The sequence below is a fragment of the Eptesicus fuscus genome, chromosome 6, assembly GCF_027574615.1.
Source record: "Eptesicus fuscus isolate TK198812 chromosome 6, DD_ASM_mEF_20220401, whole genome shotgun sequence".
Taxonomy (NCBI): Eukaryota; Metazoa; Chordata; class Mammalia; order Chiroptera; family Vespertilionidae; genus Eptesicus; species Eptesicus fuscus.
This window is the reverse complement of record NC_072478.1, coordinates 38830318-38843173: the sequence shown is the minus strand read 5'-3', so window position 1 is coordinate 38843173 and position 12856 is coordinate 38830318. Positions and strand designations below refer to the sequence as shown.

Here is a 12856-nt window from a genome sequence, read left to right as displayed (position 1 = left end):
ACATAAAAATCAATCATAATAAAACCAGAGGCACTGATCACGTCAGGGGTCTTCAATAAGTATCAGCTTTATCTGACTCATAACAATTTTCAGGAAATAGATGCTGTGTAGCATTTACACTAAACCACAAGAAGTCCCCCAATTTTGACTTCTATCCTTTTAAGATTCACTGGGATTCCTATTCTATAATGAACCTTAAAACATGAGTCAATTAAAAGAAAATCCACTCCATTGGTAGTGAAAAATTATTTTGGGAGAAAACTCATATTGCTTTATCAATCTTCACTCATATTTTTAGCTTATTTAATATTAGTTCTTTTTTTTTTTTTTAAATTTCTTTATTGATTAAGGTGTCACATATTTGTCCTCATCCCCCCATTCCCATCCCACCCCTCTCCCCACGCATGCCCCAATCCCCTGTTGAACTTAACCGTTGGATAGGCTTATATGCATGCATACAGGTCCTTTGGTTGAACTCTCCCCCTCCCCCCACCCTCCCCCTACCCTCCTCTATCCTCCTTCTGAGGCCCGATAGTCCGATTGATGCCTCCTTGCTTCTGGTTCTGTTCTTGTTCCTCAGTCTATGTTGTTCATCATTTCCTCTAGATGAACGAGATCATATGTCACTAGATATATACTAATAAGAACTGAATGTGAGACGAGCAATAATATTTATGCTGACAGGCAAATGAATCAATCTGTAGCGAGCTTCCCCCTGGACCAACAGTTCTTTTGAGACCCAATTTCGATGTCCAGTAGTTCCTTATGTGTACATGTCAGCACTGACCCCTCAGCTCTGGATGGTGGACAAATGGTGGTAACGGAGGTCCGACTCCCTCTGGTTTGGTCTCGGCCGAACCCAGGGGCACGGCGTCACCCGGACTAAGGGGCACGTGGTCTCACCCATACCCAAGGGGCGCGTGATCTCACCCGGGCCTGGGACCCAGCCTCACCCGGATGGATCCAGGGGCGCACGGCCTCACCCGGACCCAGGATCTGGCTTCACCCGTACCCAGGGACGCTTGGCCTCTCCCAGACCCAGGGGCACGTGGCCTCACCCGGGCTTAGTTGCACAAGGCCTCACCTGGATCCAGGGACACATGGTCTCTCCCGGACCCAGGGACGCTTGGCCTCTCCCAAACCCAGGGGCACGTGGCCTCACCCGGGCCTAGGTTCACGAGGCCTCACCCGGATCCAGGGACACATGGTCTCACCCAGACCCAGGAACGTTTGGCCACTCCCAGACCCAGGGCCACTTGGGCTCACCCGGGCCTAGGTGCACGAGGCCTCATCCGGATCCAGGGACACATGGTCTCACCCGGACCCAGGGACGCTTGGCCTCTCCCAGACCCAGGGCCACTTGGGCTCACCCGGGCCTAGGTGCACGAGGCCTCATCCGGATCCAGGGACGCATGGTCTCACCCGGACCCAGGGACGCTTGGCCTCTCCCAGACCCAGGGCCACTTGGGCTCACCCGGGCCTAGGTGCACGAGGCCTCACCCGGATCCTGGGACACATGGTCTCACCCGGACCCAGGGATGCTTGGCCTCTCCCAGACCCAGGGCCACTTGGGCTCACCCGGGCCTAGGTGCACGAGGCCTCACCCGGATCCAGGGACACATGGTCTCACCCGGACCCAGGGACGCTTGGCCTCTCCCCGACCCAGGGCCACTTGGGCTCACCCGGGCCTAGGTGCACGAGGCCTCACCCGGATCCAGGGACACATGGTCTCACCCAGACCCAGGAACATTTGGCCACTCCCAGACCCAGGGCCACTTGGGCTCACCCGGGCCTAGGTGCACGAGGCCTCACCCAGATCCAGGGATACATGGTCTCACCCGGACCCAGGGACGCTTAGCCTCTCCCAGACCCAGGGGCACGTGGCCTCACCCGGGCCTAGGTGCACAAGGCCTCACCCGGATCCAGGGACACATGGTCTCACCCGGACCCAGGGACGCTTGGCCTCTCCCAGACCCAGGGCCACTTGGGCTCACCCGGGCCTAGGTGCACGAGGCCTCACCCGGATCCAGGGACACATGGTCTCACCCGGACCCAGGGACGCTTGGCCTCTCCCAGACCCAGGGCCACTTGGGCTCACCCGGGCCTAGGTGCACGAGGCCTCATCCGGATCCAGGGACGCGTGGTCTCGCCCGGACCCAGGGACGCTTGGCCTCTCCCAGACCCAGGGGTACGTGGCCTCACCTGGGCCTAGGTGCATGAGGCCTCACTCGGATCCAGGGATACATGGCCTCACCCGGACCCAGGGACGCTTGGCCTCTCCCAGACCCAGGGCCACTTGGGCTCACCCGGGCCTAGGTGCACGCGGCCTCACCCGGATCCAGGGACACATGGTCTCGCCTGGACCCAGGGGTGTGTGGGCTCTCCCAGACCCAGGGGCGCTTGGCCTCGCCCGGGCACGGGATCCAGCGTCATCCGGGTCCAGGGGCACTTGGCCTCACCCGGACCCGGAGTCCGGCCTCACCTGGACCCAGGGGCATGTGGTCTCACCTAGACCCAGGGACTTGAGGCCTCACTTATACCCAGAGGCGTGTGACCACACCCGAGCCCAGAGGCGCGCAACCCCGCCCGCACCCGGGTCTCAGCGGGGCCCCGTCTTCCCGATCCCAATTCCTGCAGGTCAATCCCCCCTCAGCAATTCCCCTGGCCATCCTTCCAGAGCTCCAGTATGGCTGCTGCAGAACTCGTTGGGCGGCAGCTCGGCGAAGCTCCGGTGCACCCGGTGCATGGCGGTGGGCCAGTCTGGCGTCGCTGCGTCGGCCCTTGGGTCTGCATCGGTGGCCGGTCGCCGAGCATGCGCACCTGGCCGCTTCCGGGGCGTTGAGATTCTTGACGGACTCAGAGGTCAGCAAGCGCGGAGTCTCCCACCCCATGTCTCATAGGGGCTCGTCTGTCCGTGCTTGGCTGCCAGTGGAGCCGTCCCCTCAGCCGGAGACCGCCGGGGGAACTGCGCCGAGCACGTTCCAGGCCGCTGTTGTATCGCCTGAGCCATAGTTCTTTTGTGTCGCCTGAGCCGTAGTTCTTAAAGTGTGGTCTTTGGGTCACCGGCATCAGCATCATCCCACATACCCCTCTTTTATTCTAGTTGTAGAGCATCTACTCAGCCAGCCCTATGGTGGTCTTGGATGGTGTCTGCTCTGCTCTCTTGTCGTAGTCTCAAAGTTGTTGTGGTAGGCAACAATCAGGCTTCCGCCCTATGCCTCCATCTTGGTCCTCCTTTGTATAGTTAAGTCTTGATTGTTGTTGGTGTCACTGGGGGGGCTCTCTTTGTCTATAAAGGAAGAGTTGCTGTGCAGGAGACACGTTTATGGGCCGGGTCTTGGTGCAGCAAAGCTTTGGCGCTCACTGAATATTCCCGTTGAATGTGTCCCTTATGCACGTGGTTGAAATCTGGTGTCATCTCCCACAGACCACTAGATGCCCTCGTTTCTGGGTCTCCAATGGGGTGTAGATCAGCTACTGCCTTAGGCACTCAGCAAGGATTACAGCAAAAACTGTAGTTTCTTCCTCCTGTCTGAGTGGCCCTGGAGCAGTCCGATTAGAACAGCAGATCGTCTGGTCCGCTGCCTGAGGGCAGGCCACCCACATGCATAAGCCGTTGCTTGGGGCGCAGGTGTGCCTGCAAGACTTGCGGGGCAGGTCTTCAAAACGTGCGGGGCGGGTCCCAGGGCGGGGCGGGGTCTCAGGGCGCCAACAGGCCATGGTGCGGCGAGCCGCGATGGCTGTGAGTCTGGTCCTTCTGCCTTCCACGTATCTAAGTCCCCTCGTTCCGTACTCCAGCGCAGCAAACACTGATTGCTGGGCGCACCTCCGCAAAAGTCCCGCCTCTCCCCGCAGGCATCTGGGTCTCCCGGGGTTCGCCAGAAGATGGGTTTCAGGGTTTTGGAGAGCTAATCTCCCTTAGGTTTGGAACAAAAGCCCCTTTCCCCCGCCACCAGCCAGACCCACGCACCTCCACACCTCATCCCCTCCGATTTCGCTGGGTGCGAGGCAACAGAACAGCCTTTAACCTCCGCCGCCATCTTTTTCAAACTTCTCAATTTGTACTTCTTAATCCCTTCATTTCAGTCAACTCTACTGAAGTCTAGCGCCGCCGGGAGGTGCACGGAAAGGGCGCCCGGGCCTCCGTCCGGTGCGCGGTGCGCGCGTCCCGCGGAACCAGGCGCGCGAGGGCCGCGCGGCTGGGACGGGCGCTGGGCGGCCGCAGAGCTCCAGGCACCGCCATCGCCGCGTTCTGGACGTCGCCGCCGCGGCGTCCTCCCAATTTATACTTCTTAATCCCTTGAATTCAGTCAACTCTACTGAAGTCTAGCGCTGCCGGGAGGTGCACGGAGAGGGCGCCCGGGCCTCCGTCCGGTGTGCGGGGCGCGCGGCCCACGGCACCAGGTGCGCGGGGGCTGCGCAGTGGGGATGGGTGCTGGGAGGCCACCGGGCTCCGGGCGCCGCCGCTGCGGCGGCGTCCCCAGCGTCCCAGGCCGGGCGGCCTGCGGGGGCGGCGGAGTTGCGAAAGTGAGTGAGTTTCCCAGGGTTTCGCCCGGAATGGGGTTCAGTGCAATCGGAGCCGGCGCTCAGCGCACTCCGGAGCCTTTATCTCCTTCCTGCCAGTTAACTCCGGCCAGGTCATCAGCCGCCCCCTCCTCTCCGGTTCCATCCTCCCCGCAGGCGCGTGTGCTCGTGTCTCCGCCCGTTTCTCCATACCTCAGGCTTTTACGGCTTCCCCGACTGTCCCCGTGGCCTTCTCCTTCCCCCCAGCTGTGGGCATTTCAGTCCACCAACTTTCCTGTGGTTCTGGACGATGTCCGTTCTGACCTCTAGTTGTATTTTTGAAATTGTTGTGCCCGGCTGCAGGTTAGGTGTTTAACCTATGCCGCCATCTTGGTTTCTCTTAATATTAGTTCTTTAGTATTTTAGGAGAATTATCATTTTACCCGTGGAGTCTTCATTTTCCCTAATAGTGTAAATGCAATTGGTGCTGGCTCTCATTCAATTGCTATTCAAAAATTCCTCAATATTCTACTTAACACTTATATGCACTTCTTTCAGTATGTCAATTCTAATGGTCCTTCAGAACCATAATCACCAAGGCAACAAGTCTGCTGCTGCTTTCCTTTTTTGTTCTGGTTTGTTGAACTATCCATTATTTTATGAGCTGTAGCCTTAGGGCATCCGGGGCGGGGCCTAGGTGTTATGGGGAAGCACCCGACTTCTTCCTCTAACACCAATTGGCAGAAACAATTCACACAAAAGAATGAGTGTCACATGGCATGTAATCAATGTAGTAGTGTCAGGAGCACCCCCAATATTTGTAATCCTCTCTTTTCAATGAATACATTTATAATTTTAATTTTGTTTTAATTATCTTGACAGTAAAAAGATAATTTTATTTTTTTTAATTTTAGTTTTTGATTTTAGAGAGAAAACATTGATTTGTTGTTTCACTTATTTATGCATTCATTGGTTGATTCTTGTATGTGCCCTGATTGGACATCAAACCCACAACCTTGGCATATCAGGACAATGCTCTAACTAACTGAGCTACCCAGCCAGGGCAAAAGAGACAATTTATCATAGTAGGATTAAATCATGCTTTCAGCTAGCTCAAGGACCAGTGTGATATTACTTTTAAGATTTTTTACTCAGAATTTAAAACCTATCAACAATTGAATATGCTGCTGCATGAGGTAGTGTGGTCTCTATTTATCAGATTTTTTTTCCTTTTTTTAAAAAAAATCCTCATCCGAGGATGTTTTTATTGATTTTGAGAGAGAGAGATCATTGTGAGAGAGCACGGGATTGAACCAGCAACCTTTTTGGTGTACGGGACAATGCTCGAACCAATTGAGCTACTTGGCCAGGGATATCAGAGATTTTCAAGCAGAACTGAACTGCTACTACTTGTTAGGCACACTGTAGAAAAGGTATATAAATCAGATAACATCCTACTTAATTTCCACCTCTGTGACTATATCCTTTTAAAATCACTAATTAACATTAAGCTTTACCAAGCTCTAGCTCCTTTGATTAAGGCCCGTGGAGAACATGGCATTCCAAAATCTGCAAAAAATAATTTAGTATCTGTTTGTTCTGTGTCTGAAAATATGCACCAGTCAAAATTACCTGGTTAGGTCATAACTTACCTATTTTCTCTTTCATGAGGACACAATCATTCATTTTGCCAGGAATGCCAGCATAATTCTCTTAAACCCTTTTTATCGCTTGAGAGAATCTATGGATGGTTAGTTATACCATATGTATGGTTTATTGTATCACTTGCTCAGTAACTTCTTTTGCATCTTTAGTCCACAGTAAAATATTTTCTACCCTTGTCATGTGCCTTCCTTTCCCATTCCTAACTCTCCTTTCTTGTTTTACTTGCGTGTCTCATCTGAGTGGAATTCAGCTTTTGAAGCTTACTGATCGTCAAAGGAACCGACATACTTAGCATGTTCTTAGATTTGTCCTGCATTGGGTGTTGTCTAGATGTTTTATGGCAGACCTATTACTCATGCCTACTCCTGTGGAAAGTTCTGGACATGTGAGTTTCCTGATCTTTCTGGATTCTCTTCAATAAGCTTGATGTTACATGTCAAAAATTATGTCTTGATACAGATAAAAGTAAATTGCTATGAAGTTTTATGGATGGAGCTAGGATGAAGTTAATGTTTCTGAATCTGGATAGTTGGTAATTTGACATAAAAAATATTTCATTTCCCTCCCTCCCTCCCCCGCCCCCCCAAGATAAGTTGCAGATGCAGAAGGTCGGGAAAATAACTTAATGCCATTGCAAAAAGTAAACCAGGCCACAATGACATGCCCTTTAGGTGGGACACAACACACAATCCTCACACCTGTGCAAACCCTTTATTAAAGCAACAATCAAAATACAGGATGAATCACATTTTTTTTCTACTATAACATCAACTTAAATATCAGTCATTTGTTTCCATATTTAAATTACTTTTAAAAGGTTGAACATTTATAGTTCACAAAATCGCCAGTTTGACATTTTCCCCAGGTAAATTTTTTTACTTTCCAATTTTAATACAGGATATTCAGAAGTAGATATATAGCAAACCAAACAGAAATACAAGCATCTTCTTGGACCCTAATTCATTGTAGGCAGCTCTATGGTATCAGAGAGATACATTTGAAGGCTATTGTTACAGGTTAAATAAAAAATAATTCATGCCAAAATATTCTTAGAGCTAATTGTTTTATAGTTTTACATTCTCTAAAGCTTTAATTTTGATTGTGGTAGTCTAAGTATTAGCTTCCTTAAAATGGTATCTCTATAGAATCATAAAGATCATTGCCAACCTCATATGTTTTCTTGTATAACAAACTCTCAGTCCTTTGTAAAACATAATAAGCAATTCTATTTTACTTGATTCTACCCCCCCCCCCCACTGATTTATTTCATCCAAACCAGATTAATCATTGTAGAAGCCCCAAGAAAGGCATTAGGAAAATGAATGTTGTCATCTACTGAAGGGCTTTTAAATGAATAGGTAAATGTAAAAATGAATATTATGAACACCTGATATCTTATAGATATCAGGTGTTCAAAATATGTGTGGGAATATACAATGAGATCTGATAGGTATTTAAAGACTACAATAAATTAGTTTAAAAATCTAGTAGAAACAGGAATAATAATCTTAAGGGATTGCTAAAAGGATATGGGAAGATAGGTACAGGTCAGTAGTTGAACTGTGCTGAGTATAAAATAGAGTATCTGAAAGAAGAGTTAAACGCTCCATTTTCTTACCAAATGAAACACTGAGAGGAAATCCCCCTTTAACAGAACCATTTCAGAGTTTCAACACTGGCACAATATTTCCATTTGCGAATAAAAGATGCCAGATTTGCCATTGTAAAATGGTTCCTCCCGTGGTTGGGATTGGTATTTGTATAGTGAACTTGATTTGTGTTGGCTGCACCACATTGAGAGTGTGCCTGTACAAAACATGCAAATATTCATTGTGCCTCACATTTTCTTTATGTACTAAAGAAGTGAGCAGATCTTAGATCACTAATAAATAACAACCCAAGCATTAGATTTAAAACAGGTTATCAGTTCATTAAATAATCTACAGAGCCATAGTTCAATTCTGTCTTTCCATTAAGTTGTTTTCTTATCTCACACTTGCCCTTTAAAGGGAAGCTTAAACAACATACACAATTAAAAATGCAGCAAACAACAAAAAAGAAAAAGAAAGGAAGGGGATTCCAGAATCCATAGTTTTGAAAAAAAGGAATGCTTATAAACATCTGAGACAGATCATTCTTGATGTAATGATGACACAATAATGCTTGGTATGAGAACATTCACAGATTTTCAGAGTGACTTCTATAGATTAGGCATCACATTTAGTTCCTAGAGATTTCAGTCAGTCAAGTATTAGTATTTCTTTTTATTAAGTATGATATACAAAAAGATGAGAAGAGTAGATGTGCCCTAACGATATGAAAATATAATATATTAAACAAAACCACTATAAATTACATATTTTTCAGTATAAATGTTTCATTTACAATAAATACCATCCAAGTTTGCAGACACCTATGTGAATTAAATATGCATACTATCTGAATTATTTTCAGAATTTCAAGAAAAAAATTGCTAGAATATAACCAGATGACTCAGAAACCCGAAATTGTTTGATTTTGAGAATGACTACATATAACCCAAGGAACATAGCTTGGGATTTGGTGTTAAGCTTTTAAAACTGCCCAAATGAGTCTGACATGTGTTGTGCGTGTGTGTGTGTGTGCGCGCACACACACACACACACACTCACACAGCCATATGTCTATGAATCTTATTGATCTTCGAAAATCAGCTGAAAGTCACAAGGTCATCTACATTTCATATTCTAGCAGGAGAACCTTTCTCCCTTTGTAAGAAGCAATAGGATGGATAGGAAGAGTGTAGAATTTCTGGGAGGAGAAATCTCTGTTGTAAGCCAATTTCCCTTTAGGTTGGCTATTATTATATCAAGAGCTTTTGGATGCTTAAAGAGGGAGAACATTTTGATATAATCTCCTCAGTCTAAAGAAGCTAAAAGCAAAATGGAAACATTCTTTGGTCACACATTTCTGCTCCTACTTCATAAAAAATTTGCCCATTTTAAACGTTTTACCCTGAATCAATGTCTAGACGAAATACTAGATGTCTTCTCCTGTAATTTTCATGTGGAAATATGCACATGGGTTTGGGTGGAATGAAAACAGAATACATTGAGAAACAGTTCTCACAATACCCCAAAGTGAGCTTAAGTCTCTCTTGTTTTGGGCATATAGATCCCTGGTAAGAGTTTGTTGACCTCTATAACAAGTGAAAAATGTTTATATTCTGAGAGTTGGAGATAAAACTTTTCTGCATCCAAATACATAAAATCCCAATCAGGAGAGCCCAATCAGGAAGCATGGTTTCTCTTGTTGCTCACTACTAATTTCTTTATGTGACCACCCAAGATGCCAAGAGTTCATTCTTGACCAAGAGATGTCTGATCAAACTCCACATCTTGTGAGTTTGCCTTCAATATCAGGTATCTAGGAGTAAAAAAACCCATCAAAGCCATTCCTAAAGCCATACCCACTGCCCTCAGCTACAGAGCTAGAGACATTTGCTGTAAAGTTTGGACAGCAAAAGCATCCAACCTCATGTACCCATTTTTGTTCCTAATATTGCATGTCTCATGCTATGGGGGCCACCATGAGAGATTACCAATTTTCCATAAAACTTTAAATGTCTGAGCTAGAAGGGATTTTGTGATCAACGAGCACAACAACCCCTATATTTTGCAAGTTAAAAAGATTAAACCCCAGAATGGAGAAGGGAACTGCCCAAGGTCACTCACTTATCCAGAGAGTGGCAGATTAAGGACTAGACATCTTCATCTGCTCTCTCATCACCAATGTGGTCCATGTAACTAACCTCCAATGTCATGACCCTTATAACTGCTTTAAGGTTAGTGTCTCCCTCCTCCTAAGTGAACATGAAATAACACCACTTGTTCTCATCATGATTAAATCTAAATTGTAGAAGTGGTCAAATGATTAATTTGTGGGGCAAGGGGGGAGAAGATCTACAATTTACTTAAAATGCTATGATTTTTGAAAATCATACTTACTCATTATTGAGTAAGTAATGCAGCATAAACATTAGAGATACAAATGACAATCTTTAAAGTAACTGTGAAAAAGAACAAGGATAATATTGGTTTGGTTCTGTGAGAGAATGAGACTATTTAAATGGTGCTTAGGACTTACCAAGTCTTCTGCCTCTGACAGATAAGGAAACTGAAACCCAGACTTGCCCAAAGCCAGGCAGCTGGTTATTGGCATTGCCAAGTAAGGTGTTGGCCTTTGGATGACTAGTTTTGTCTTTTGTCTATGACATCATTCTACCTTGCTTATAACTTTCTTGTGAGACTAAAAATTAATTTAATACTTTTGGCATGAAATTTGATGGTACAGTTTCCTATACTATTATAATACTAGAGGCCCGATGCACAAAATTCATGCAAGGAGCTCAGCCATCGTGGCCCCGGCTTCGTCTGGAAGGTTGTCCGGATGGTTGTTCTGCTGTTTGGTCTAATTAGCATATTAGCTCTTCATTATCCTTCCCTCCAAGTCCTTGGGTAGCCAATATTCTACAACCTACAGGGATTCAAATGCCTCTGACTTAGGAAGCAATAAATTTTCCAGGTAAAGATCGGGTTGTTTTTTTTTTTTTGAGGATGATGTTACTTAAATGTAAAAACAGCAGTTTTCATGGTTATTACGGGTATACTCAACCTTTTATAATCCACCATCACCACCATACTTCAGTTGAGCTCACACAAAGGTTCTTAGAATTGGACAGGTAAACACGTTTTCATTTGGCTATTAAAGTGCTGTTCCTGGGCAAAGTTTTTCTCAGTTTCACTTACAGCAGCTTTATTGGAAACAAGTAAAAATCAAGGTATGAAAATAGGCCTTGGGAATAACAAAAACAAGGAGTCTAGTGACTACTCTGGAACATTATAAATGACTTGTAGATATCAGCCCTGGTACTGGTGACTGATACCAAAGCCTCTGAGGTAAATGTTCTAGGGGAAAGCAAGGACATAGAAGACTAAGTCAGAAAGAGCCATTAGTATTAATATAACAACAACTACTCCATTTCAAGGAACAGTGAAAGGAACAAGGACTGAGAAGAAAGTGCAACAAACCCATATACGTGCATTTGCTATTGTAGCAGACCTATAATTTTTTTTAAAGAAAAGCAATGCAGTGTGCATTGGACAGGGCTCTTGAATTCAGAATTTATCTTACAGTAGTGTACTCTTTGCCAAAAGGGCATCACCAGTGAAAGTATTTGGCAGAGAATTGTCTCTAAAACTTGTATCACTTGGACAATAGCATCAATTCTGCACCCTGATGTTTCCTGCATCCTTTTCTCCTGGGGAGTCCAGTCACAAGGACTGCACACAGGTGTTTCCCCTTCTACAATAGCATCACTCCTACCTAAGGGATGAGAGTCTCCTGGTAAGGCTTAGTGGCAAGTGCGTACTACATCTGGACTACGAGGAGCAGCCCCTGATTTTCTTAATATGCATAGCTTTTCAGAGTTGATATTAGACATGGCTTTCATAAATAATGCAGGTGTTTCTTTCATGTGCCACTGCCAGCTCTGTAGTTTCCAGGTGAGCTGGCGGCGGGACTCTATCTGATACCTCAACAGCCATGGGCTCAACAGGTGTGGGCTCTTCAGGCGTTAGCTCTGTGGATGTTACATCTGTAGAAGGCTCTACAGTTTCTGGGGATTGTTCAGCTGACAGTTCTGTGTCCTCTTCATCTTTGACATCTTCAAACTGTACACCCTCTTGGTCATCCACGTGATCTTTTTTGGATTGTGGATGCACGGACACCTTGATGGCAATCTGCTGAGGCTGTTCATGCAGCGATGAGGCGTCTGAGTCGGCGGTGGGAGAGTCACTTCGCTTCAGAGAGTTTCGGATCATGTATACCTCATCCCTGTCCATGGCTTCCTGGCCTTCTGGTGTGTGCTGCACAAAATTCTGCCCCTGCTCCTCCAGCCTGACCACCTCCATGATTTCCTCCATGATGGTTCTGCAGTTCATAATGAGAGGAGGCAGCGGCACACTCCTGGCCAGCTCTTCAATGTAGCGGGCAAACTCCATGGTTTTGAACTGGGTGACTTTGGCAAGCTCTAGAGTTTTGGCTGAGGTGATGATGGGGATCCGCTTGGCGATCTCAAATGCCTTCTGCAGCTTCTCTGCACCTTCTGTCCTAAAGAACTCGTTGATGGCCTTCTCTGTCTTCTTCAGGTGGCTACTCATCATACACAGACGGGTGATGTTGAGGACCATGACGATGGTGAAGGCCACGAGGCAGACCACCATGTAGTAGACACCCATGTCTCCCGAGGTGAAGATGACGCGCAGGGTCACCGTGTTGTTCACAATGCCATAGGCATTGGAGGCAACACATGTGTATTTCCCTCGGTCTGAAAAAGACACCTTGGTGATGTTCAGGAGGCCACCCTCGTGCATCTGCCATTTTCCTGTTGGAAGGGAGAGAACATTCAAAGAAAAGTCATATGGTTTCTATTGAAGTGGCTACAAGCTTGCACGTTACTAGAAATATCTTCTATTGATGATAGCAACAGTGAACCTTTATTGTGTGCCCAACATTGACATGTATAAACTCATTTAATCTTCACAACAACTCTGTTGTATGGGTACTAATACTAGCCCCACTTTATAGGATGACAAAACGGAGGCACAATTAGACTAAACCATGTTCCCAAGATCACTAGTTTGGAAGT

The 12856-nt window shown here is 46.6% G+C and overlaps 1 protein-coding gene and 1 long non-coding RNA gene across 8 annotated transcripts in view; one reads left to right on the top strand and one right to left on the bottom strand.

The window, feature by feature from the left end:
• LOC129149447 (uncharacterized) overlaps positions 1-12856 on the top strand; it is a 183731-nt gene that overhangs the window by 151628 nt on the left and 19247 nt on the right. For 2 of the 3 annotated variants that reach the window (XR_008556337.1, XR_008556338.1), the window contains one exon: positions 12357-12442. The exons of the other annotated variant lie outside the window; for it this stretch is intronic. This is a non-coding gene — a long non-coding RNA (uncharacterized LOC129149447). Of the gene's footprint in view, positions 1-12356; positions 12443-12856 lie in introns of those variants that run through there. 3 annotated transcript variants of the gene reach the window in all.
• Positions 6865-12856, bottom strand: part of MFAP3L (microfibril associated protein 3 like) — a 45928-nt gene continuing 39936 nt past the window's right edge. For all 5 annotated transcript variants that reach the window (XM_008155233.3, XM_054717645.1, XM_054717646.1 and 2 more), the window contains one exon: positions 6865-12592. In XM_008155233.3, coding sequence (XP_008153455.1) covers positions 11643-12592 — 950 coding nt within the window. In that variant the 3' untranslated portion in view covers positions 6865-11642. The remainder of the gene's footprint in view (positions 12593-12856) is intronic.